Source organism: Mirounga leonina, unplaced genomic scaffold (genome assembly GCF_011800145.1).
Source record: "Mirounga leonina isolate KUSES-001 unplaced genomic scaffold, KU_Mleo_1.0 Mir_178, whole genome shotgun sequence".
NCBI classification, from domain to species: Eukaryota; Metazoa; Chordata; class Mammalia; order Carnivora; family Phocidae; genus Mirounga; species Mirounga leonina.
This window is the reverse complement of record NW_023270464.1, coordinates 9942878-9969844: the sequence shown is the minus strand read 5'-3', so window position 1 is coordinate 9969844 and position 26967 is coordinate 9942878. Positions and strand designations below refer to the sequence as shown.

Sequence of the window (26967 nt, the reverse complement as noted above, 5' to 3'; positions counted from 1 at the left end):
TCGAACTTTCCTTCTGCAGCTTCCCCACTTCCCTCAGCCTTCGCAGAATTGAAGAGAGTGAGGGCCTGGCTCTGGACTAGGCTTTGGCTTAAGGGAATGTTGTGGCTGGTGTGGTCTTCTATCCAGACCTCTGAAATGTTCTCCATATCAGCAGTAAGGCTGTTTTGCTTTCTGATCATTCGTGCGTTCACTGGAGCAGTACTTTTAATTTCCTTTGAGAACTTTTCCTTTGCGTTCACAGCTTGGCTGTTTAGCACCAGAGGCCTAGCTTTCAGCCCATCTGGACTTTCAGCACACCTTCCTCACTAAGCTTAATCATTTCTGGCTTTTGATTTAAAGTCAGAGACACATGACTCTTCCTTTCACTTGAAGATTTAGAGGCCATTGTAGGGTTATTAATTGGCCTAACTTCAGTATTGTTATGTCTCAAGGAATCGGGAAGCTTGAGGAGAGGGGGAGAGATGGGATAATGGCCGGTCATTATTGCTTAAGTTTCACTTCTTATGTGGGTACAGTTCATTGTGCCCCCAAACCATTACAATAGTAACATCAAAGATCACTGGTAACAGATCACCAGAATAAATAGAACAATATGAAAAGGTTTGAAATACTGTGAGAGTAACTCACATATGGCACAGAGGCATGAAGTGAGCAGATAACTGTTGGTAAAATGGTGCCAATAGACTTGCTCGATGATGCAGGTTGCCACACACCTTCCATTTGTAAAAAGTGCAATAAAGCATAGCACAGTCAAACAAGGTATACCTGTGCTTTCAGACATCATGCTTTGAAGCGAACACTTAGGGTTTTATAATGCCCAGAAATAATAGAGTTTCTAAACACAAATGTAATGCATATAATAGTACCTCAGTACAAATCCTGATAATCTTTCTGACCAGGTTAGTATGCTGTTAAAGTTATGCAGAGGAGTCTGTATTATAATAGTGGGAATCATAAAAATCCCATTATTATTATCCTCTTCATTGTCCCATTTGGAATCACTCTAAAAATTCTAAGATTGTTTTAAGAAAATAACATTAAGACATTTTAAGAAAATAACATTAAGAGACCTATCTTAGGTATGTTTATCTTCAGATTCAGTGTTCATGTAACTGACCTGAAAGGCAGTCAGCTGAAGCTCTAGAAGTTAAATCCATAGAGCAAATCCCCATAGGAACCTGAGAAGAGCATCTCAGGGTTCCTCTTGATACAGTAGGTAAAATCCTTGTGGAGAAACACATGAAAGTAAGTTAGGGAGATAAGGGATAAATCAAAGAAATCAGTAGCAGTGTGGTGAGAAATTATTTTTAGCTTTTCAAAAATGAAAGATTTTGCAAATGATATCCCAAGTGTGATAAAACAGAAATGTTAATGGTAGGAATTTATGAAAGCACTTGTAGAAAGCAGTTTAGAAGCATATATTAGATCCTTAGAATTGGGAGATCTTTTTGTCCAATAAATTGTCTTCTAATTAATTTATTCTAAGAAATCCATCCTTAATGAAGGAATTTTTTCTCTCTGAAAATTTCACCCCTCATTTCACATAATTTTTAAAATTTTCATGCCCAAACATAGAGAAAAGATTATATTATTAGACTATGATTACAATTACTTGTAATTTTTTAAAAGGTGTAGAAGAAAAGCTGCAAGGCTACCATCAGTGTTGAGAGTAGTTATCAGGGAATGCTGTTCTGGTTTTTTTTTTTTTGCACTGCTGCTTTACTAAATTTGCAGTTTTTCATTAATGAAAAAATGGTTTCTGGGCGAAATCCTGTTTGGAGACATTATACCATTTTACCTTCCAGCTTTTTATTCTGTGGTGAATTATTAGCAAAGTTTTAGGTGTTCATCTAGTTTGCTTTCCTCCATCACTGTTGCCTCTCTTTCCTGTGTTAATACTTACAACATGAAGCATAACTATGTTTTAGACCTCCAAGCAATGTCTGTTCCTGTGCAACTTAGCTAATTGCATTTGGTGCTTCCCAAAACTTTTTAGAGTAATCACATGTAGGGGTGCCTGGGTGACTCAGTTGTTAAACGTCTTCCTTTGGCTCAGGTCATGATCCCAGGGTCCTGGGATCAAGTCCCTGGGATCAAGCCCCGCATCGAGCTCCCTGCTCCACGGGAAGCCTGCTTCTCCCTCTCCCGCTCCCCCTGCTTGTGTTCCCTCTCTAGTTGTCTCTCTGTGTCAAATAAATAAATAAAATCTTAAAAAAAAAAGAGTAATCACATGTATAGTGAACTAGAGTATGGTACTTATACCTGTATTTTCCTGATTTTAGAATTTTCCTTTTAAATGCAAATGGGATGCATATAATATAATAGTACATTTGTATAAATCCTGATTATGATTTTAATCAGGTTAGTGTACATTCCAATCCTTAGACCAACCAGTAAAACAAACAAAAAAACCAACAATGCAAAGATGTGTAGCTAAAAAGTCAATAGAGACATTAAAATGGAATGCTAAAAAATGGCCTAATAGTACAAAAAAGGCAGTAAAGAAGGGGCACAATAGAGGAAACAAATGGAAAACAAATAATAAAATGGTAAATCTAAAATCAGATATAGCAATAATTATATTAAACATTAATGGACAAAACACTCCAGTTAAAAGCTAGAAATTGTCTAAAAGGAGTAGACAAGACTCAATTATATGCTGCCTGCAAGAGATGTGCTTTAAGTACAGAGAGACAGATAGGTTGAAAGTAGAAAAATGGATAAAGATATACCATGCAAATGATAATTAAGTGAAGGCCAGAGTGGCTATGTTAATAACATAAAATCTATCTTAAGACATATACTATTACCAGAACTAAAGAAAGACAGTGACAGATGGGACAGTTCATCAGGGTTAGGGGTTTATAATGCCCAGAAATATTAGAGAGGAGGTTGATCATAGAATGTGTACCCAATAAGAGAGCCCAATTTGAGGCAAAAATTTGATAAAGGGAAAAGTGGACAGTTTCACAATCACAGTTGAAAATTTTAACATCTCTCAGCAGTTGATAGAACAACTAGATAAAGAAATCAATAACTAGAGAAAAATCTGAAAAATATCAAGCTCATTGACTTAATTGATATTTTTGAAAATTGCACCCAGCACCTTCAGAATATACATTTTTTTTTTCATGTGTACGTGATAGGACACCAGGATAAACTGTATGCTGGCAATAAAGTCTCAGTAGATTTTATGAAATTATAAGAATATGTTCTCTGACTATCATGGAATTTTATTAGAATATCTAGGACAGCCTCAGATGTTTGGAAATTAAACAGTGTTTTGAACTGAATGCTACTGAAAGTCCACTATATCAAAATTTATGGGATGTATTAGAGTGGTGTTTAGGGAGAAATTTGTGACTTTAAATGCTTATAGTAGAAAAGAAGAATGATCTTAAATCAGTTATCTCAATTTTACCATAAGTAACTTGAATAAGAAATTGAAACCAGGGTGCCTGGGTGGCTCAGTTGGTTAAGCGACTGCCTTCGGCTCAGGTCATGATCCCGGAGTCCCGGGATCGAGTCCCACATCGGGCTCCCTGCTCGGCGGGGGGTCTGCTTCTCCCTCTAACCCTACCCCCTCTTGTGCTCGCTCTCTCACTCTCTCTCTCTCAAATAAATAAATAAAATCTTTAAAAAAAAAAAAAAAGAAATTGAAACCAAAGTGGCCGCCGCCATCTGCCCTTCCTGCCCCCAACAGTCTCTGCGGCAATTATCATGAGAGCCGGCGCTCTCCTTGCTGCCACTGGGCTGACCTGCTTTTGGAGCTCAGTGAAAATGCCCTATGCCTGGAGCCTAGTTGAAAATAACAGTGGTGTCAGTTTAGGTGGCAAACAGTCTGAAAAGGCCAACAACACAGCTACCGGAGGCTGTGATACTGGTTGGGGCAAGCAACATAGTACCCTCACATTTAATAGAGACCCAGAGACGGAGACAGCCATTTGGGCTTCGTTAAGCTTCTGTGTATTCCTGGGAATTTGGAAGTCTACATGCATGCTTAAGAAAGGCCAGAGAAGACCCCAGTTATCTCTTCATCCTCATCTGAACCTGAGACCAGGGAATGAAAGCTAGGGCACACTCATAAATTCCCTGATGATTGAATGTACACCTCAACCTATATACATACCACCTTGGCAAAGTGTGGGAGCCTTGCTGGTTCAAGATGTTTAAGCACAACTTCTGACCAGTCATTGGTCAAAAATAGTTATTTTAACCAAACATAAATTAGTCTTAGGAGTGGCACCTAGAAGCCAGAATTTAATAATATTAACAACTAAGCAGAGACCTAAGTGGCTGCATAGTGCTAAGGAGACAGATTTTGTATAATTAGTCTGAGCACTTCACTAAAACAGTAGCAGCATTTCACTCCATCCTCACTTTTAAGGTGTTCCTCATTAATCCAGAGTTGCTACAGTATCACCTATAATCTTCAGTTTTCAGAAAAATTGTGAGACAAGCCTAAGAAACAGGAATGTATAGCTCATACACAGGAAATAAAACCAGCTGATAGAAAGCATTTCTGAAGGGGCGCAGATGCTTTACTCAGTTAACAAAATTTCAGAGCAGCTATTATGTGTTCAAAGAACTAAGGACAGATACCATGTCCAGAGAATTAAAGGAAAACGTGATGACAGTGACTCATCATAGAAGCTAGCAATAAAGAGAGAGAATTTACATATATGTCAATATATGTGTATGTCTCTAGAAATTCTCCAGTTGAAAGTATAATAACTAAAATCAAGAATTCATTACAGTAATTAACAGCAGATTTGAACTGGCAGAAGAAACTGGTGACCTTGAAAATTGATAAACAGACATTATTCAGTCTGAGGAATATATAGAAGAAAGAACTAAAGAAAAAAAAAAAAGTAGAGCCCAGTAGACCTGTGGGACATTATCAAGAATACTGACATATGCATGAGGCCTAATGGGAGAGCCAGAAAAGAGAGGAGGGAAAGAGGCAGAAAAAAAATATTTGAAGAAATAATGGCCAGAACTTCCCATATTTGATGAAAAATACTAAACTGCACATCTGAAAAGTTCAGTGAACTCTGAGTAGGATAAACTCATCTATACACAAAACAGTCTAACTGCGGAAAGCCAAAAACAAAGAGAAAATCTTGAAAGCACCTAGAGAAGTAATTCATTATGTATAAGAATTCCTTGATAAGATTAGCAGCTAATTTCTCATAAGAAACAGCAGTGGCCAGAAGGCAGTGGGATGACATATTCTAATTGCCAAAAACAAACTGTCAGTCAAGAAGTTTGTATCTAGCAAAACTGTCCTTTGTTTTTCATACAAAAAATAAAGATCACTGGTAAAAGTAATTACTCAGATATAGCTAAAAAAACAGTGTATTTGTTTCTATTGCCATGGAACAAATTATGCGGACATATGGCTTTATACAACACACATTTATTACCCTGTACTTTTAAGGTGTTGGCCAGAATGTTCTCATCTGTAGGCTAGACTGGACAAAAGTTTGCTTCCAAGATAGCTCAGGTTGTTACCGGGTTCGTTTCCTTGTGCTTGTAGGACTAAGGGCCTCAGCTTCCTGTGGGCCTTTGGCTGGAGGTTCCTACGGTTTCTAGAGACTGCCTGCAGATTCTTGTCCCATGGGCTTTCCCACCAGCACTCCTTACCTCAGCTCAGCAATGAGAGTCACTATAGCAGGTCCACCAGCAAGGTGGAGCCTCATATAACATGACACAATCACAGTAGTGACAGTTCATCACCTTTGCCGAATTCTGTTGGCTTAGAAGGAAGTCATAGGTCCTGCTTGAAACTCAAGGGGAGAGGTACACAAAGGCATGGACATGAAGAGGCAGGGATTATGGGAGGGGTCCCCTTAGAATCATTCTGCCATAGACAGTATAAATATATTCTCCCCATTTTCATCTCTTAAAGACAACAACATAACACAAGTATAAAACTGCTGTTAGGGGGCACCTGGGTGGCTCAGTCAGTGAAGTGTCTGCCTTCAGCTCAGGTCATGATCCCGGCATCCTGGGATCGAGCCCCGCATCGGGCTCCCTGCTCAGCGGGGAGTCTGCTTCTCCCTCTGCCCCTCACCTTGCTTGTTCTCTCTCTCTCTTCCTCTCTCAAATAAATAAAATCTTTTAAAAAATCTATATAAAGATGTAACATATATGACAGCAGTGGCACAAAGAAGGGGAGAGGGAAGAGGGCTGTATTGGAACAGTTTCTATGTACTGCTGGAATTAAACCCAAAGTAAGAATAGGAATGAATGATAAAGAGAAAAGAAATCAGTGGGATTGAAAATGGGCAAATGATGGAGAAAATTGATAAAACAAAAAAACCAAAAATTGACTCTTTTAAAAGAGCAACAAAATTGGTAAATCTCCAGCCAGACTGATGAAGAAAGCAAGAGAAAAAACACATAACCAGTACTAAGCATGGGAAAACTGTTTTACAGATCCTGTAGACATTAAAAGGGTAATAGGAATATAACAAACACCTTTTTGCCATTTAGAAGAAATGGACCAATTTCTGGAAAGTCACAAATTGCCAAAACTGACCCAAGGAGAAATAAAACAATTGAACAGCCCTATGTCAAAGAAATTTAGTTCATAATTAAAACTTCTCACTCAGAAAACTTTAGGCCCAGCTGTCTTCTTTCTTGTATTATTTCAAATGTTGAAAGAATACCAGTCACAGCACTACCCAAATTCTTTGGTTGTGTAACTGCTTAAGGCTTGCAGTGCCCTGATACAAAACCAAACAGACATTGAAAGAAATGAAAACTACATACCGGTATCCTTCGTGATGATAGATGCAAAAATCCTTGACAAAATACCAGCAAATCTAATCCATCAGTGTACAAAAAAAGAATATTATATCATGGCCAAGTACTGTTTACCCCAGGAGTGCAGGGTTTAAGATTTGAAAATCAACATGGTAATTTACATTATTAATGGAATAAAAGTATAAACAAGTGATCATTTCAATAGATGGCAGAAAAGGCATGTGACCATATAAAATACCCATTATCATAAAAACTCAGCAAACCAGAAGCATAAGATAACTTCCAAAACCTAAGGAAAGGTACCTAGGAAAAACTACAATGTGCATCATAGTAAATGGTGAACTGCTGAATGCTTTTCCTCTGAGATCAGGAACAAGGCAAGAGTATGTGCTTTTACCATTTTTATTTAACACTTGTTTAAATAAGAGTCCTGTGGATTGGAAAGAAAGAAGTGAAGCTCTCTTTATTAGCGGAGAACGTAATTGTGTATATAGACTAGCATAAGAAACCTACAAAAATGTGCTTGAACAAAAATGTGAATTTAGTTATTTACACAGCTCAGTATGCAATCAACTTTATTTCTCTATATCAGCAGTTAATTGGAAAATGAAATTTTAAAACAATTTGTTATATCAACAAAACTTAAAATATTTAGTAATGTAATGATAGATGTGCAAGCCCTTTACATTGAGAAGTACAAAACATTGCTGAGGGAAATTAAAGAAGACCTAAATAGATAGATACTCTTTGTTATGTTTGGAAGAATCAATATTATTTAGAGTATTTGGGGATGGTTTCCATTTTTTGAGTCATTGGAGTTCCAATCAAAATCCCATAGGCTTGTTTGAAGAAAATGACAAGTTGATTCTAAAATTTATTGGCCAAAACAGTTTTTTAAAAGGTTTGAGGTTATGTACTACCTGCTATTGAGACTTTCTGTAAAGCTGCAAGTAATCAGGACAATCCAGTATTGGTGTATGGATACACTTTTCTGTCAATAGACTAGAACAGAGTTTGGAAAAGACCCACACTTGTATGGTAAATTGGTTTTCGACCGTGGCACAGGGATAAATCATTGGGAAAAAGGTAGTCTTTACACCAAATTGTGCTGGGCAACTAGATATCTGTATGGAACAGTGAACCTTGATCTGATCTCACTTTACACAGAAATCAACTAGCAATAAGTCATTATCCTAAATGTAAGAGTTAAAAATAAAACTTCTAGAAGAAAACACAAATTCTAGGTGACACTGTGTTGGGCAAAGATTTCTTAAATGGGATACAAAAAGCGCAAGCAATAAAAGACACAAATGAGTTGACTTCCTCAACATTTAAACATTTTGCTCTTCAAAAAAAGGAAAATGAAAAGGCAATCAGGAGACTAGGAGAAAATATTTACAAAACATAGCTGACAAAGACTTGTATCCAGAATATATACACAATTGTAAACTCAGTAATGAGAAAAACAATCTAGTAAAAATGAGTGAGCAATTTCAACAGACACTTGACAAAATACATGAATAAACCCAATATCACTAGTCATCAGGGTAATATAAATTAAAACCTCAGTAAGTTACTACTTTATACTCTCTGGAGCAGTAAAATTAAAATTATTGATGATGCCAGGTATTAGTGAAGATGTAGAACTGTAACTCTCATACAGTGTTGCTGGTGAGAGAACATAATATTGTATAGCCACTTAGAAAAACAGTGTGGCAATTTCTTGGGAAGTTAAATGTACAGTTAACATGTGGCCTAGCAGTTCTTTCCTAGGTATCTACCCAAATGAAATGAAAAATACAGACTTGTATGTGAATGTTCACAGCAGCCTCACTCATAATAGCCTCAAACTGGAAATAACGCAGTTATCTATCTGCTGGTGAATCCATAAATAAATGTATATACATATTATGTAATACTATTCAGCAATACAAAGGAATGAACTTTTGATATATACACACCAACAACATGGGTGAATTTCAGAAACATCATGCTAACTGAAATCAGTCCAACACAAAAGTCTACATACTGTATGATTTCAGTCATATGGAATTCTAGAAGGGCAAAACTGTAGTGGTTGCCTGGGACTCACAGTCTGGGCAAGGAATTGGCTGTAAAGAGGCAGGAAGGAACTTTCGGAGATGATGGGAGTATGTTGATTGTGGTGGTGGTTACATGGCTGTCTGTAGTTCGTCCAAGTTCATCAACCTCTACACTTAAAACGGGTGAATTTTATTATACCTCACTAAAGCAGTTGGAAAAAAATCATATTGGTAGGAAATACTTTTATTTATATATACTTTAAAAATTTTCAGTAGGTTTAAATGGATTTCTCGAAACTATACTGTAACTTGTTTCAAATAAGTTGCACCTGTGAGAAGGCAGAAGCGAGCTAAAAGGACAAAGTAATGAGGTGGCCGGGACTGCTGTTGGTGTTCAGGGAAGGCTTTTCTGATGAAGGGACATTTGAGCAGATACAGATGAAGTGAATTCAGTTCAATCAAAGAAGTGTCTTCACATGTATCTTGTGCATCTTTATTCACTTTGTATCTAGGCGTTTTGCAGTTTCTGTTACTAATTACAAATGAGATCTTTTCCTTATCTGTTGCATTAGCTATAATAATCCTTAAATTAATCTTTGTTTTCATCTTCATTTGTCTTTTGTCTCCTATTTGTTAATGCCTTGAGGACAGTAAGTATACACTTTTTACGCACTGTTAATTTATAGCTCTACCTCTGTGCTGTGTTTACAGCATGTCCTCGGTACTGCGTTTTCATGGTTTTTACTGAGACTAAGCAGATCCTTGTTGTATCTGTTAATCTTTGTTTTTCCTAGCTCAGTATAGCACCAAAATGCAAGTAGCACCTAAAAAAAGGCCTAAAGTGGAAAACCAAAGATGCTGGTGCAATTTCATGTAACATAATTTCAATCTTACTGTCAAATGGAGCGAGTATAGGATGCGCGTAAGACTGTTTGCTGGCACCTTTAAAGACACCCCTGGTGGATTCAAAGGTGGGAGAAATGAAAGAAGGTATTCTGAAACCCCACAGATTAAGAAAGAAGCAGCTGATTGGTCAGGTATAGATTAGAAATGGAAGTCTTGGCAAGATTCATCGTTTCATTCGAATAAAAGGGGTTCTTTTAGATTTCATGCCTGTCTTAGTCTCCATACATAAGGGAGGTGGGTGTCTGAGACTTGAGGGCTCAGCATAAGCTGTCCAAGTGAAAACATTTGTCGCTCAAGTTCGTGCCTTACCAGTAGATGGCAGCAAAATGCTTTGTTTAAACGTTCTTGCTTTCTTTAAAGTCTCACAGTGTATAGGTACTGTATCTTTTTTTTTTTTTAGAGACGGCCAAGGCAGATAGAATACTCTTACTTTCTTTAAATTGTAATATGACCACTGGGTAGTATCAGTTTATACTAAATGATTTTAGAAATTCAACTGATACAGCTTTCCTAAAAATGTTAACTTTTTACAGGTTTTGTTAGCAACTACTTCTTAATTGTATTTTTTATTCTCTATAGTATTATTAATATTTTGTATGGAGTTTTCTGCCTCATAGATTTTTCTAAGGGACCCAGCTACCATCATATAGTTTAGAACTAAATAACGTTTAGGTAAACAATAAAGGAGTGTTTTAATCCTTTAACTTTGGATACTTTCTGTTTATTTGGAAAACACTCATGAATTTCTCTCTTCCATGAATAAACTAGAAATTAAGGGAGCATTTTAACCCTAGGTAGTTAGGCCTGACCAATTTATTTTCACCTGAGATTGTTGGCCCCCAAGACGTGACCTACATAACAGGAGGGAGCACTTCTTGCCCCTTTTCTACCCACTGCCCAGGAAGGCCAGTGGGATGAGAGCCACACAGAACTGACCCTTGGCTTCAGGGAAGATCGGGGCAGGTGACAAAAGTCTGTGATGAAGAGTCACACAGCCGATTGTCGCTTCTCTTTCTTCCTTTAACTTTCTTTCCAGAAATCAGTCCATTTAGGAGAGCATTTTGCAACTGTTATAGAAAATATCTCTACAGGGCTGAGGTTTCTCCCAATTTTTCACACAACATGCTACTTAATTCTTAGAAACTCCAAAATTCTTATAAAACTAAGAATCCACAGAATAGTCTCTTATCTTAGGAAAAAATGATTTATCAAGATCATTTAACATATATCTTACGTGCTTTGGAATTTTTACAGACCACAGGTTTTTTTTTGTTTGTTTTGTTTTTTTTACCTAATACACCCTAAAACAACACAGCCTGCCAGACCACAGTACATCCGTCCTTTAGAGCAGCAGATGTTGCTACACATGCTTCTCTTTAAGACCAAGAAGCACAAGAGAAAACAAAAAGTTCAAAACTGAAGAGAAACATGAAACAATACAGAGATGAGAGAGCCGAGTAGCCAAAAGCAGTTGGTTAAATTAAGACCGAGAGGGGCTGTGGCCATCTGAACACTTTGTTTTTGCCTATCTCTTAAATACTCTGTAGGTCATTTTCGTTCTGTTAACCCAGGTTTGATGACTTTCTATCAAAATTTATTTTCTGTGAAAACTATGCTTCAATTAAACTGAGAAAGAAATACTTGATGTCCATTACAATCTTGAGTCATTTCACATTTTTTTTTCCTGGGAATGGGCTTAAATGCTCTGTGCCGTGGTAGAGTTCATTGTTTTGTCTTCGAGTGTGCTAATGTTTTCATTTTGGTTTTAACCCTAGCCGATCCAACAGTTAAGGACTTGATCGGAGGCTTCACTGCTCTTCATTATGCAGCCATGCACGGCCGGGCCCGGATTGCACGCCTGATGTTAGAATCTGAATACAGGAGCGACATTATTAATGCCAAAAGCAATGATGGCTGGACTCCCCTCCATGTGGCTGCTCACTATGGTAGGGACTCATTTGTCCGACTCCTACTGGAGTTCAAGGCTGAGGTCGACCCACTCAGCGATAAAGGCACCACCCCCCTTCAGCTCGCCATCATCCGAGAGAGGTCAAGCTGCGTGAAGATCCTCCTGGACCACAATGCCAACATCGACATCCAGAACGGTTTTCTGTTGCGATACGCTGTGATCAAAAGCAATCACTCTTACTGCCGAATGTTCCTTCAGAGAGGAGCAGACACAAACTTGGGTCGCTTAGAAGATGGACAGACTCCTTTGCATTTGTCTGCCCTTAGGGATGATGTGCTTTGTGCACGGATGTTATATAACTATGGAGCGGACACAAACACAAGGAACTATGAAGGACAGACCCCATTGGCTGTTTCAATAAGTATTTCTGGAAGTAGTCGACCGTGTTTGGATTTCTTACAAGAAGTCACAAGTATGTAATTTAATTATTAATCTTACTGCATTTTTAAGAAATTTTCATCTTCTGGGGGCGTGTTTCAGATGTGTTTACAACTTAAAATGAGCAGACGCTAATGATTCCTATCAGCCCTGCTTATTAATAAGTTATTAATAATGTGACTCATGCCTCATTTATCTGAAATAAAAAGAAAGCTCTGTATCACAAGATTTCATACAAATTCAATTGTGTTACTAAAAGTAATAGGGATAGATAGGCTGAGAGTGGAAATGTAGGAAGGGACAGAGAAAGGAGAAATTGTTAAATTCACAAAGATCTCTGTTAGAACAAGACAGTTCTTACTGGTCATACACATAGTCATTCGGGCTTTCATGGACTTCTGATTGAAGAATTAGAAGGAGAGCGTTGGACTTTAGGTTCCATAGCTGTGGAAGTGTTCTAGAATCGGTGCTTCAGTGCTAAGCTGTTGCTCCACGTCTTATTGTTGCTTTTCTGGCTTCCCGGGATGTGACCCCACATGGGATGAACAGCAGTGTTCCTGAGCGAGGGATCCTAGTAATGCAGGTTACAGATGCCAGAAGCTGTTGTAAGATGAGATTTGTCGTCAGTGGGAGATTTGGTACTACGGCCCCGGACCCTTGTGGCTTCCACTTCTGACCTGTTTTGGTACGGGCGCTTCTGAAAGCCTGGGAATGTGTGCCCCGCCTTGCGTGGTGGTGCACGTTTGCATTGTTTCTCTGGTAGGGGTATTGGTCTGTGTGTGGGTATAGCCACCCTCCCTTGTCAGGCTTCCTCTGCAGCTCGTCGAGGTGCGTCTCGGAGCTCAACATCCAACCCGAGGCTCAAGTCGGTAAACGACATGCTTGATTTCACCCTCTGCTGCACTCTTTCATGAATTCCCTTTTCCTCGCCTGCTTTTTCCCTTTCAGTCATTATCATGGAAGAACAAATACACTGTGGGTACCGGGTACTGAGGGGTAAGGAGTTGACTCGACCCTATAAATAATCTACCTCCTGCTTGAAACTGAACTTGGGAGTGGAAATCTTATGAACAAATGAAGTGTAATTTGGATTTTGTGTGCTTATGAAAAGGAAAAGATGGCATTGTTACCACTGGGTGTCTGCAGACCAGAGCCTCAAAAGAAATCACCCTCAGCATCTAACTTAGGCTGTCCACTTGGCCTGTGTGTGGCGACGGAAACGGCCTGTCCGCACTGTCCAGTATGGTAGCTGCCAGCCCTGGCCCCGTGTGGCCAGTGTGCACGTGTTACGTGCTTAATGCCACTGAGGAACGGAGTTGGTCATTTATCTGTATTAATTGAAATTTAGATGGCTACAAGGGCCTGGTGGCTCCTGTGTTCTACACAGATTGTCTGCCTTGGGAGCAGGGTTTTGGGCTGACTGGTGGGTGATCCCTCAAAGAAAGTTTTTGCGACACACGACATACCGAGACACAGGGGATGTCCTCTGTGGTGTTTCCTCACCAGCTTACTCTGACTCTTCAGATCCAGGCCGCATCTAACGAGAAGTGTGCCGTGACATTTCCAGTGCTGGTTCTCTCAGCCAATTTTCTAGCAGTCTTCATTCGTAGACTGGGAGGGGTATTGGTGTTATGAGAGAGGATATTACTCTGAAACTTCAGGTTAGGATTCTGTCCTGGAAAAAGCCTGTGAAGTATCTCTTACTCTTTCGGCATTCTGAATATCTTCTTGTTGTTGCTTTCGTTTTTGTTTTAATTTCTCACTCGAGACTCCTGGTTAAATTAATGTGACTGCCTCAGCCCCTTTTGTTAAATATTTTGCTCAGCAGTTAAAGGCATCGACTAGAGCTGGGCTGCCCAAGCTCAAGCCCCAGCTCTGCCACCTGTCCCCTGTGACCTTGGGCAGGTTACCCAACTGCTCTGCCGCAGTGTCCTCATGGGAGCATTAGGATAATTTTATCTGTCTTACAGGCTTGTTGTGTGGGTTAAATGAGTTAATGTTTGTAATGTGCTTAAAATAGCACCTGGCACATTTTAAGTGCTATATATGTTTTTTAAAATATGAGAGTGGATGAACAGCAAGGCCTGGCTTGCTGCCAATAGAGTGAATCCCTTAGATTCTTACTCTCCCCCAGCCTCCTATTTTTTAGCTTGGTGGACTGTTATTCCCCTTACCTTCCCCTGTGCCAAATGTGAACTCCCCTAGTCACTGTATGGATGAAGGAGTTTTCCAGAATGAAAAATCTTTTAAGAGAGAAATTCCACAAGAAAGCTGAACCTCGGGCATAGACTAGCAAGAACTTTTAAACTTACGGGGGGTACAGAAGGCATTTTAATGACCTGCATGCCTGGAATTTTGTTCGGAGACAAGCAGCGTAGAACTTAAGTTTGGGGGCAAAGCCCACTTCTGAATTCTCAGGCACAGATTATGCCTGTGGTAGGGACGGACTTTCTTCAGCCAGCCACCTCTGCAGGAGAAGGCCTTAGGCCTGAAAATCTCTGGTAATTGCAGTTCCTTGTGTCCAAGGGTCTGGAAATCAGAGGAGGGTTTTAGAGAACAGAGTAGAGAGGGCGGAAAACGATACGGCTTCCTGCTGGAGAGTGCCACTTGAAAGGAGGCTGCTTCCATGTCTGATTGGCCAGCCTCTTTGCAAAACAGGTGCCGTGTTGTGCTGCCTGCCCAGGAAATCCTTCGATTGTAAGGCTTGTTACTCTTTCTGCACAAGAAGGAAGCATTCAGAAGGCAAAGTGGAATCCAAGACCTGGACAAGCAGCAAGGTGAAAAGCTGTTGGAGGGGTCGGCTTGTCACCATTCCTCCCTTTGCCAGGGACCTGCACATCTCAACTCACTGTGTGGAATCTATCTCTGTGGGGCTGCTCTTTCATCGAGGCATTAGAGAGGCAAGATTTTACTGTTACCGTCTACCATCTTCATCAGTTTCAACAGAGCAATCATAAGTTAAATTGCCTGTCTGATAATTCCAACATCTGTGTCATAGCTGAGTCTGTTCCGATGCTTGCTTTGTCTTTCCCAACTGTTGTTTTTTTTCTTGCCTTTTAGCATGTCTTGTAACTTTTTATTGAAGCCAGACAGGATGGATCAGGTAAGAGGAACAGAGGTAAATAGGCCTTTAAATGTCAGGTTCTGTGTGAACCTGGCCGGGATCTGGGCTGCGTGCCATGTCTGCTGGAGCTGTAGGTCCTGGAAACTTCAGTCCCTCCTGCGTCCTCGGTCTTGTCTCCCCTCTTGACTTTGGGCTTCTCTCTGTCCTCCTCCTCTTCCCTCACACAGCTTGGTGAGACAGTTAGAACAGTTCTCTGACTCCAGCACCCAGAGTCTTTCTCCAGGTGGGATAAGACTCTGGTCAAGTCTTTACCCTTAGAGAACAGGCCTTTGTTATGGAGAAGGTTCTGGGTGTAGATCCCATGATTATTCTTAACCCTCTGCCAGAGCCACAAGGGGGTTTTTATTAGCTATTCACTATGACAACCTGGTGGGGTTCCTGAAAGTAAAATGGAGAGAACGTGGCAGGTGGGGGGGGGGTTGCTTCCTAAGACCGTGACCCTCACTGTCAGGCCAGTCCACACACAGCCTCAGGTAACTCGTCAAAATTACCATTGAAGTGTTCCTACGAGTTTATGGCTCCAGCAGCTTGTGCTCCAGGTTCGCACATCTTAGCGGTCACTCGCTGGATTTGTTTCTCTCTCCTGACTGTGTGGTGGTTTGCGCTGTGAGGTCTGTTCACTGGTGGGCGAGTCCAAGGCAAGTCACTGATTTTGCGTTTGTTCAGTGTTTTCTTCTTACAAGAGCAGGAGTGATGACTTCCAAGCTCCTTACATGCTCAAGAGCTAAAACTGGAAGTCAGTTCATTAGTTTTGTTGTTTTTACGTAAAAAGTGAACAACAGCCTATTCATGGTCATTTGGGCTGAGTAGCATTTCGCCCCCTGGAATTCAGAGGCACAGCTCTCCTGTATACGATCCTGAAGATCTCTCAGCTCTGCCTGTGTCAGAGGTGTTGTTAAATTAGCTGTGTCTAGTGGTAGAGAGAGCAGCTAATGGGCTCTTGACCCCGAGTCTGACATGCCTGAAAACCTTGGGCAAGCCGCTTAGCCTCCCAGCTCCCCCTGATTCTCAGTTACCCTCTCTGAAACATGAGGGAATTAGACCACAGTCCTTGGGGTCTCCCCCCTCCTTTTTAAAATTCTTGCCGGTAACCACTCTTAAAGGGGATGATTTCCTGCCGTTTGTGATTTTATTTTATGATTTATGTAGAACAGTGGTTTTCATAGTGTGGCCTCTTGGGGGGTCCTCAAGACCATTTTAGGTGCCCATGAGGTCAAAACAGATTTCATAGCAGCGCTGAGATGTGATTCGCCTCTTTCGCTGCGCTGTCATTTGACTGATGGGGTAGGAGCAATGGCAGGTCAAACTGCTGGCTCCTCAGTGTTAACCGAGGCAGTAGCCCCAAATGGTACACGTAGTTCTTGAGTTCTTCACCACCAGGCAATCTCACTAAAGAAGATTTCCAGTTCCACTTAGGGATGTCTTTGACAAAGCAGTAAAATTAATCCCATTAAATCTGATCCCTCTGAGTACATGCCTTTTTAATATTCTGTGGAATGGAAATTGAAAGTATTCTTACTGCATAACAGAGTGCTGTGATTGAATTGACAAAAAGCACTTCTTCGATTTGTTTGAGCTGAACCAGCAGCTTTTTTTGTGGAGCACCCATTTTTACCTGGAAGATTGACTGACAGCCAAACGATAGCTATTTAGTCTTGGCTATTTGGCAGACTTTCTTGTCACGTTAAGGAAAACAATTGACGGTATTTATGACAAGTCATAAAATTTGAGCTTTCAAGTGAAAATTAGAATTTTGAAAAGCTTGTATTTGCTACTGTGACATTGGCAGGTTCCCAATATGCAAAGACTTTTTTGAGATAAGCGGCAATACTAACAAAAGTGGTTTTTTTTGATACTATTTAATGAAATGGGTCAACATTTGGAAGATCTCCATAACCTAGTGAGCCAATGTTTTCCAAAGGACTAATGCATAATTTGACAAAAACATGCATGGGTAAAAGATCCATTCAAAGGACAAAGTAGACCAATGGATTTGAATGTGAAAGAGTACGAGACGAGACGTTCATTGATTTGGTTTCAGATCGCATATTGCAACTAACCTTTAAAAAAATACCACTTGTCGAGTTTTGGTGAAGTATCAAAGAAGACGATGATCATCTAAAAACACTATGAAAATATTCTTTCCCTTTCCAACTATGTGAATGAGGCTGGATTTTCTTGAAGTACTTCAATCAAGACAGCATATTAGAACAGAATGCAGGAGCAGATCCGTGAATCCAGCTATCTTGTATGAAGCCAGACTTTAAGAGATAATTTGCAAACATGTAAAGCAGTGCCACTCTTCTTGTGAAACCTTTTTTGTTTTAGAAAGCAGCCTCTTTTTTCTCCCAAAATTTACTTCAACTGATCATGAATTTATATTACTGTTATTTTTTTTTAAGATTTTATTTTTTTAGTAATCTCTACACCCAGTGTGGGGCTTGAACTCCAAACCCTGAGATCAAGAGTTGCATGCTCCACCAACTGAGTCAGCCAGGCATCCTGTATTACTGTTATTTTTAAATGAATCAACGAATATGTTTTAAACTTCCCAACCTTAATTTCTACGTATGGCAAATACAGATAGAGATAACCCACATAAACAAAAATTCTTCAGGGTCCTCCAATTTTGAGAGTGCAAAGAGGTCATAAAACTAAAAGATTGAGACCCTGGTGATGTACAACTTCTACCTTCAAATTTTTAAGGACAGCTTGTTAGCCTGGTGTTTTCAGATATGGTGAATTTCTAATATATTTCTGTTTGCAGTTACTACAGTCTGGATAAAATGAAATGCTTTATTTTTTTAAAGATTTTATTTATTTGTCAGAGAGAGAGAGAGAGCACAAGCAGAGGGAGTGGGAGAGGGAGAAGCAGGCTTCCCGTGGAGCAGGGAGCCCGATGCGGGGCTCGATCCCAGGACCCTGGGATCATGACCTGAGCCGAAGGCAGACGCTTAACGACTGAGCCACCCAGGCATCCCAAATGAAATGCTTTAAATTACTACTTGCCCTATGCCAGTGTATTTACAACTTAGGATCTGTAGAGATCAGTGATTCCTGAAGTGTGTCTATAAAATTGTGGTTCTGTCAGATGCTATGAGGGTAAACGGATACATTATTCAAATTAGTTTGGAAGACCAGTACCCTGCATTCTAGATCCCAGTTTCAGGGAGTACCAGCATATCCAAGGTGCCAAGAAGTCCTTGAGCAAGTTAACCATTAATTTTTGTTCACTGAACAGCCAACTTTCACAAGCATATTCTATTCCTGTGGCAAGCTCTGGTCTAGATTATTCTTAAGGCCGGGAATATGCAATTTGGGTTTGTGTTTACTATCCAAAAGGAGGCGAAGTTGCAATCTGTGTTTCGAGTAGATGTTGCTCACAGACTTGAAGCAACTACCCAGTTTGCATCAGTGGTGTGTGAAAGGTCGGACTGGGTTGTATTATGATTTGTACAGTTTAGGAAATTAAATGGCTCCTATTTCTAAGAAAAAAAAAAAAGATTAGGTAGATGGGAATTGAATTGGGTAAACTATTTGGGGGAGACTTAATCTGTCAAGTACTTAAGCGTGTTGCTTTCCAGAATGGCATCACAGGTGTTTAAAAATACTGTTTTATAAACACTGCAGTAACCTGAAATGTGTTTTTATTTAAAAATAGTCAAATATGATGTTTTGGCGGCAAGAGTTAAACTTCAAGAACAGTTTCAAACTCTAAAAAGTAAGAATACAAGTCATCTTTTTTTTATTTTAATTTTAAGAAGGTAAAATTTAGGCTGTGGCTTTCTCAGCTAAATCTAGTACAACGGCAAGCATGTGAGCAGATGATCACATAAAACAACACCTCTACAACAGGTGCCCTTATTTCTGTATTTCTTTCAAATGCTTCTTTAATCACTTTGATTTTTTGGGGGGGGGTAGGATGATATCAAAACAGGGTTACCTAGTGTAACTTTTTTTTTTTAATATTTTATTTATTTATTTAATTGAGACAGCGAGAGAGGGAACACAAGCAGGAAGAGTGGGAGAAGGAGAAGCAGGCTTCCGGCTGAGCAGGGAGCCCGATGCGGGGCCCGATCCCAGGACCCCGGGATCATGACCTGAGCCGAAGGCAGTCACTTAACCAGTTGAGCCACCCAGGCGCCCCACCTAGTGTAACTCTTTAAGAGAAGTAATTTGTGTAGCACATTTTACCTATGGTGATATTTTATTATTGATTTTTTTGGGGGGGGGGGGTAATAGGGGATTTGCCAGACATCTGCATTATAGTCTTGATAGGCCTTTGGGTCCCAATTACTAAAATCACTTCTAGAAATAAATAGTCACTTATTTTTAGGGTCCTTTGATCTAGAAAGCATTGCCTTATTCTTCACTTTTTTCATGATATTTATATTGCTTTCTGTTTTCAATATAGGCTTCTAGAGATTTGTTATTTGTTAAGAAGCAGTCTATGATTTTGTTTAGTTTTAATGCAAATGAAGAATATAGGTCAAAGCTCATTAGCCTGTGGAAACAAATGTAACCAATGGATAAATGTCATCAAGGCTGAAACTGTATATATTTGGATCTAAGTTAAATTATTTTATAATACCACGATTTTTATATTAAGGTGAGCTAGAAACTGCCATTGTCCTATAAAGATTTGTTGAACCCATTTCATCTTGAGTGTGAAGGAAATTGAGAGACAAGAGCAAAGGAATAAAACGTGTTTATGGTAGGATTTTAAAATGGGAAGCTGAAATAAAACAAAGAGGTATTGGGAGACCATTCCAGATGCTGACCTAAAATGGGGAGGTAGCTGAAAGGAACAAGTCAGATTGTAGACAGCAGTCAAAGGAGGCTAAATCTTTCTTTGTGTTTCTTTACACCCTCTACTGCCGGTCTCTTTCCGCTCTCCCCCAAAGAAGACCCAGAACATTGTTTTGCTTTCATTTTCTTTTCTCTGGCTATACAAAGATGTTTTGCCTCTCTGTCTACCTTTACAAATATTTTACCCAAATAAATAAATTTAGCCTGTCATTACCTGGTAATGGTGGTATCAAAAGGAGGTGGTTTAGGATATTTGATTTTCTAAATTATGCCGCTGCCCTGGTTTTGTAATTTATCTTAGACCAGACCCTTCAAAAGCTGATTTCCTATTTTATGCAAGCCCAATTATTACTAATGATGGGCTCCTTTACCAAATGGAGAGATTAATAGCCCTTTGAACTATTATGCAATCCCATTGTAGTTTGTTAGTGTGAATACCTTGTAGTGTTCCTGCATCCCCCAAAGTGTTTATGATTGCTGAAATTATACTCTTGTGTGAGCTATCCCCCCAGGTCTCTCCTGTTACAATCCCTTGAACAAGGCAATTGTTACTTAACAGGCTAGGAGTAATTTTCTGCGACACCTAGTAAACCTTGTGCATGCGTGTGTTGAGTGTTTTTGGTTTCATTCTGTTTATTCTCTTTCTCTGCCTTCTTTTCTTCTGCCGCCTTCTCTCCCCTCACCCCTTTAATCCATGGCATAGTGCATTTTGGGGGTACATAGGTGCACAGTAAATCTTTTTTGAGTGATGTGTTGACTAGGAAGTAAGTACTTTTTCAATCATTTTCTGTTCCTAAAATGATACTCCTGAAAAAAAATAGCTCCCTAGTCAGTCTTAGAAATAGCAGGGATGGCAATGAGTAGTCCTTACCACACTCCTGCCTGTTAAAGCCTGCTGTCCGGTCCGTGTTCCGACATGGCAAGATGAGTCCCTGTCTCCGTTGGCAGCGCAGTAACGTAAAGACACCCCTCCCTTCATCACCGCACGGGTTCTTATATAGTTAAGGTTCTTACATCTCTGCCTGCCCTAAATCATGCGGCAATTTCCACAGTGTCATTCCCATCAATTTGCCCAGGACCGTTTCCCCGTAACCGATTACCAAGTGGCTCCTTTGCTGTAAGCTGCCAACTAGTTGTCTTCCTCTCTTAACACCGGGAAGAGGGGAGACCTCAACTTCCAGGAAGCACCCTCCACTTTTCTGGGAAGGAGAAGCAAACGTTATCCTTACAAGTATTGAAAAATCACTATTTTAACCTTTATTCACCAAATACTTATATAGCCCTTACTGTGTGTCTGGTACGATACCCATAAGCACTTTAGCAAAATTAACTTTTTTTTTTTTTTTTAAAGATTTTATTTATTTATTTGAGAGAGAGAGAACACATGAGAGGGGATAGGGTCAGAGGACAAAGCAGACTCCCTGCTGAGCAGGGAGCCTGATGCGGGACTCGATCCAGGGACTCCAGGATCATGACCTGAGCCGAAGGCAGTTGCTTAACCAACTGAGCCACCCAGGCGCCCGCAAAATTAACTTTTTTGATGCTTGTAAACCCTGTGATGGAGGTGTTGTTATCCTTGGCTCATAGATGAGGAATCTGAGGCAGGAGGCTAAGGAGCTTGCCCAGGATCACGCAGATTGTAAATGGTGGGGCCAGGAGTCAGACCCGGGCCGTCATGCTCCAGACTTGATGCTTTTAACCACTAAGATGTGCCTCTCCCATTAAAGGTCATTCTGCAGATTATACATGGCCAAGAGCTCTTTAAAAGATAAGATTCTCCCAAAATAGTAAAAGATTGCCACAACACACCACTTAATAATTAAAGGAGAAGAAAAATCAGTAGCAAGTCGAGTAAAACTCTGATGTGTAGACATAGAAAGTTCATCTCTCCCTGGGAGAGGCCCTGTGGAGGTGCCTTCAGAGGATGATAGGATTTCTGTAGCTACATCCCTTGGATTACAGGTGCCAGCTTATCTTTGCTTTCTTGCATTTTATCATAGACAGGAGAGCCAGTGGCCCCTCCAATAGTCGGCCCATGGAATCTTCTTAACTAGATCATTAGGATATATTTACTACTTTTCTATGTTACAACCGGGGACAGTGTTGCCAAACTTTCTGCTACTAATAAAAGCCCCCCCACCCCAGCTTCTAGTAACATTTTTTTTTCCAGCTTCTAGTAACATTTTAGAACTTTCTTTTAAGCCCTAACAGACTCCTCAGAGCCCTTCCCCACCAGCTGGTCCCAGTGATAAAGCCACATATTTTAGAATTTTTTTTTTTTTTTTTTAATGGCAACACCCTACTTCAGGGTCCCAGAATCTCAGTTATCTAATGCTGCAAATTTTAGTGGCTTAACACAGTAATGGTGGATTATTTTGCTTCTCTGCCCCACGCAGTGTCATCTGGAGTCTCTTGACTGGGGCCTCTCCACTTTCAAGATGGCCCGCTCCGATGGCTGGAATTGGGTGCTGGCAGTTGGGAGTTCAGCCGTTCAGCCAGGGTTGCTGGGCAGTGACCTCAGTTCTTCCTTCTAGACTGCTCAGACTTCTTCAGGGCATGCTGGTAGCTGTGTTGGCAGAGTGAATGTCCCAAGAACCAGGTGAAAGCATGTCCCCTTCTGTGACTTACTCATCGCAGTCACATAGCTTCACTTCCCCCATAGTGATGAGTGCACCCAGTTTCAAGGAAGGGGAACCGAGGCTCCATCTCTTAGAGGTGGGCGTATGGATCACACTGTAAAAAAGAACATGAGGCACAGGAGAGGTTGTGGCTATTTTTGGAGAGCACAGTCTGACACAAAATAGGATGAGCAGAAGATCCCCCCTTCTGTAACCCTTTGCCTCGATCCCTTCTTTTTCCCCCTTAGCTAAGCAAATCCCAATAATACAGGTTTTCTACTTTGTTGGATGATATGTTTCCATTTAAGTGTGCGTATGTTTTTTACATGTCAGCCTTATCCTCACCTGTTTTTTGTCTGAATACATTGTGCTTGTTCTTTTTGTTAATACTACATTTGAAAAGAACCTGCCATCTATTAGGAAAATCAGATTCTTTACTCTGAAAAAAGAAGGTTCATATCTAATTCATATTCTGGTTTGCATTTGCAGATCAAATACTGTAAGCGCTTATCAAAAAATGACAATGATAATTTATTCCCTTCCTAATGGTAGCCCATGAAGGGTGGTGAAAAATAATTCAAAACAGGTTAGAAAATGATTTGCTGTTGACACGGGTGGGTTTTGCAGTGAGTTGACTGGTTTGTCCCTTATGGACAAGCCTGTTAAGTATTCATTCATTCAGCTCGTTTTTACTGAGTACAGTGTCAGGCCTTGGGCCACATTGGCAGCCAGATGTGGTCTGGCCCTCATGGAACATGTCAGATAGTGAAGAAGGTGGACATTAGTAGAGAATCACCAAATAAATGTAAAATCACAGCCTTATTAAGTGCTGTAGTAGAAAGGAACTCTGAAGTATCTGATGGGGAACCTTTGTCACCCCTAATGAAGTGCTTCTGAGCAGAGATCTGGAAAATGGAGAAGACACATCTTGGCGAGAGACGCGTGAGCGTATCACAGACTCACACTGATCTGCGTGCAGGTATCCATAGATAGACGTGCCCCAGGTTTACAGGCGTTTCTAGGAAAGCAGTAGCTTCTGCAGTTCTGTTCAGAGAAGACCGTGTGTTAAGTAACTCTTGGAAAGCACATGTTCACACAGGCCCTTACAGAGAGTTAAAAGGAGCCTTTTTCATTTATGAAGAATTACTTAATTTTGAATAATGGCGATCACTATAAACAAGGGCAGTTCAAGTAAGGGGTAAAGTACTAATTATAGATAGCAGTGGTTCTCCATGTATGGCTTGGGGACTCCTGGAGCTCCACAGGACCCTTTCCCCTGTCTGAGGTCAAAACAGTTTTCATAATACCGAGACATGATCTGCCTTTTTCACGCTCCTTCTTTCATCTTGTCCAGAGACAAGATGACTTTATCACAGCAGATTAAATGTAGAAGCATATATGAGAACTCAGCTGTCCTCTATTAAGCCAGCCCTTTAAGAACTTTGCAAAAATGTGAAAGAATGTCATTCTTACTGTTTTTTAAAATACTGTTTTTTTGTACCAGTGTTGTCTGTGGCCACATGTAGTGGGTTTATTTTTATTTATTTATTTTTTAATGAATAAGTATTTCTAAAATTCGCTTTAACTTCTAATATGGTAGTTATTGATAGATATAACCCACATAAGTGGAAGTTCTTTCGGGTCCTTGATATATTTAAAAAATGCAAAGAGGTTTTGAGACCAAGAAGTTTGAGATTCGCTGAGGTATGGCATTCTACTTGACTTTGAGCATGTTACTTAATCTCTCTGAGACGCAAGGAGTCTGTAAGATGGGGATGATGATCAAAGTAGTGCTTCCCTCATAAAAGGATGAAACGAGTTAGTGTATGTTGAGAGCTTATAAGGACCCATGGCATGGAGTAAGCATTCAACATGTTAGCTTTTGCTGTTTGTTACCATTTAATATGAGAGCAAAATTTATGTGAGTCCAGCAACTGAGGCACTGTTGCTCAGAATTCTTGCTTGTGTTTGAGGTCATCTAAATTGTTCTGGTAAAATACGATATTCAGAAGTGAACGAAATTGAATTTTGTAACTTTTCTTCTGAGTTGAGTTACAGCAGTGGTTTTTATTGGCACATTGGGTAAGGGTGTGAGGTTTGAAGACACGTAGATTCAAAATAGCTTGGGGTGTTTTTTCTGCCTGGCTCCCTGCCCCCCCCCAGTCTATGCCCTCGTGCCCACAGCCAAGCGTCTGCTATGTCCAGAATCATGGCGAACAGGTGGGCAGATGTCGCTTGGGAAAGCTCCCTGGAGATCATGCTACATGTCTAGGCTCCAGTGTCCTCAGTGGTGAGCTGAAGGAGGGGCCACATTAGACAGCATCTCATTTGGTTCCCCCACTTTTCAGACAGAGAAATTTTGATTTGCTCGCCCAGGTTCACTCAGCATATTAGAGGCATCCCAGGATGAAAACCGGCATTCTGATTTGTAATGAAAAGAATACCAGGCTTAGACTCAGAAAAACTGGTTTTAGTCTCTGTCCAAAAAGCTTTAACTGGTCATCTGACATTGAGCAATTTGCTCAAATCCCTGATCCCTTGAGTCCTTATTTGTAACATGGAGGTGAAAATATCCATCATCCCAGGGTTGTGAAAAGCATCAGATAAAACCTCACATGAAGGTCTCCAGGGTGCGTCCTCTCAGTAAGTCTGTCTGGGCCTTTGCATGTGAAGTCCATAGAAAGACGTGTCCCGGTGAAACAAATAATTCTTTTCAGAACTGAAAAGCCTGCCTTAAATATTGTACTGTGTAGCTTTGTAACAGTTTCTTTTTTCTGTCTTTTTAGGACAGCCCAGAAACTTGCAGGACCTGTGCCGAATTAAAATTCGACAATGTATAGGCCTTCAAAACCTAAAGCTACTTGATGAACTACCAATTGCCAAGGTCATGAAAGACTACTTAAAACACAAATTCGATGATATCTGATGTACACAGAACTGTGAGCAAGATTAGGAGTTATATTCCAGATACTTAAAAGGCTTTTTGCCTTGCACAAAGTATATCCTATGCAATTTCTGATTTGCTGTGAAGTCAGAAAGCAGGTATACACTTTTAGGTTTTTTGATTGTTTGTTTGTTTGGTTTTCATGGTAGGGGAGGGATTTTTTTATATATATAAACACACACACACACACCACATGCTTGAAGGTCTTAATTTGGTTTCTTGGTCCAAGTTTCAGAGGTCCAAGCTTTCTATACAATATTGCATTTACGAAAATTGTTTTTCCAAAACAACACAAGCAGCGTTGGAGTGGAGAATTTCCCCTTTCCAAATGTATGGTTTCATGGGCGTGCACGACATTATAAGCCAGCAGAGCACTTGTTAAGGTTTGGAGGCGCAGTTTCACCCGGGGTGGGGGGGGGGGTCCTGGGTTCTACTGGAAAATGCCCTAAGAAATTTTTAAAGTAACGCTGTCACCTCATTCATTTTTAATGAGTACAAATTGGCTGTTTCAAACTGTTCCTTTCCTAATTAATGTAGCTCTTGGATGCCATAAATCCAGTACCTCTGCTTTCCTGTTGGTGTGCTCTTGTTTTTAACTTATTTTTTTAACAACTGTAGTACACTACCCAGAGACATTGGGTCTCAACTTCTGTCTCTCGTTGAATCGTGCTTTTAAAACAATTAATGGAAACAAAAATGACTTTATAAAGCCAGTGTGTTCTGTTTTTAAAACAGTGCCTCCCGTGCAATACTCTTTCTGGTGTATTTTATCCATTATTTCACTCAGTGTTTCTCATTCCACAGCCAGCTTTGACATGCCCGTGAGAACAGGAACCGCCACTTTAATTTTAATTGCAGGACCATAGGATGTCAGGTGCCATTTCCATTGTAAGCTTTGTCTTTTACTTCACTTTACGCAGAAAATTTCATATCCTGGTGGTAGAGTCTTCCCTAAAAATAACCCAAAATATTGTTAAGCCATTTGGCTTTAACAGTTAAATAATTTGGGGGTGGTTTCATGGTGTTTTTTGTTTTTGTTTTTTTTCCTTCTTCCCAGTTAAAAAAAAAATTTCTAAAGGGTACAATTTCTAATGGGTGCACATTTGTAAGTCTGGTTAATTCCTAATAGGCTAATTCAACACTTCCTATCTATTTTAAGGTTATGCACAGTGAAGCTCTTCTGGACGGTCGTTTTATTTTCTGGGTTGACTGGGCATATGTTTGCAGTGTAAACACAGTTATGATAAAGTGTCAGTAACAGTGGGAAAGGTTCCAGAGACATTGGGGATCTACGCTGATGCCCTCGGAAATGTGTTCTGTGCTTATTAACGTGTCATCATTTTAGTTTCAGAAGAACCTTTTCAAATATCCCAGTATTGTTCTCCGTGCTTTGGGCGATTTCAAAA

General features: G+C 40.2%; 1 protein-coding gene across 3 annotated transcripts in view; it reads left to right on the top strand.

Annotated features, from left to right (window-relative positions):
• Window positions 1–26613, top strand: part of ASB7 (ankyrin repeat and SOCS box containing 7) — a 46539-nt gene extending 19926 nt beyond the window's left edge. For all 3 annotated transcript variants that reach the window (XM_035024009.1, XM_035024010.1, XM_035024011.1), the window contains 2 exons: window positions 11495–12100; window positions 25404–26613. In XM_035024009.1, coding sequence (XP_034879900.1) covers window positions 11495–12100; window positions 25404–25543 — 746 coding nt within the window. In that variant the 3' untranslated portion in view covers window positions 25544–26613. The remainder of the gene's footprint in view (window positions 1–11494; window positions 12101–25403) is intronic.
• The last annotated feature ends 354 nt before the right edge of the window (window positions 26614–26967 follow it).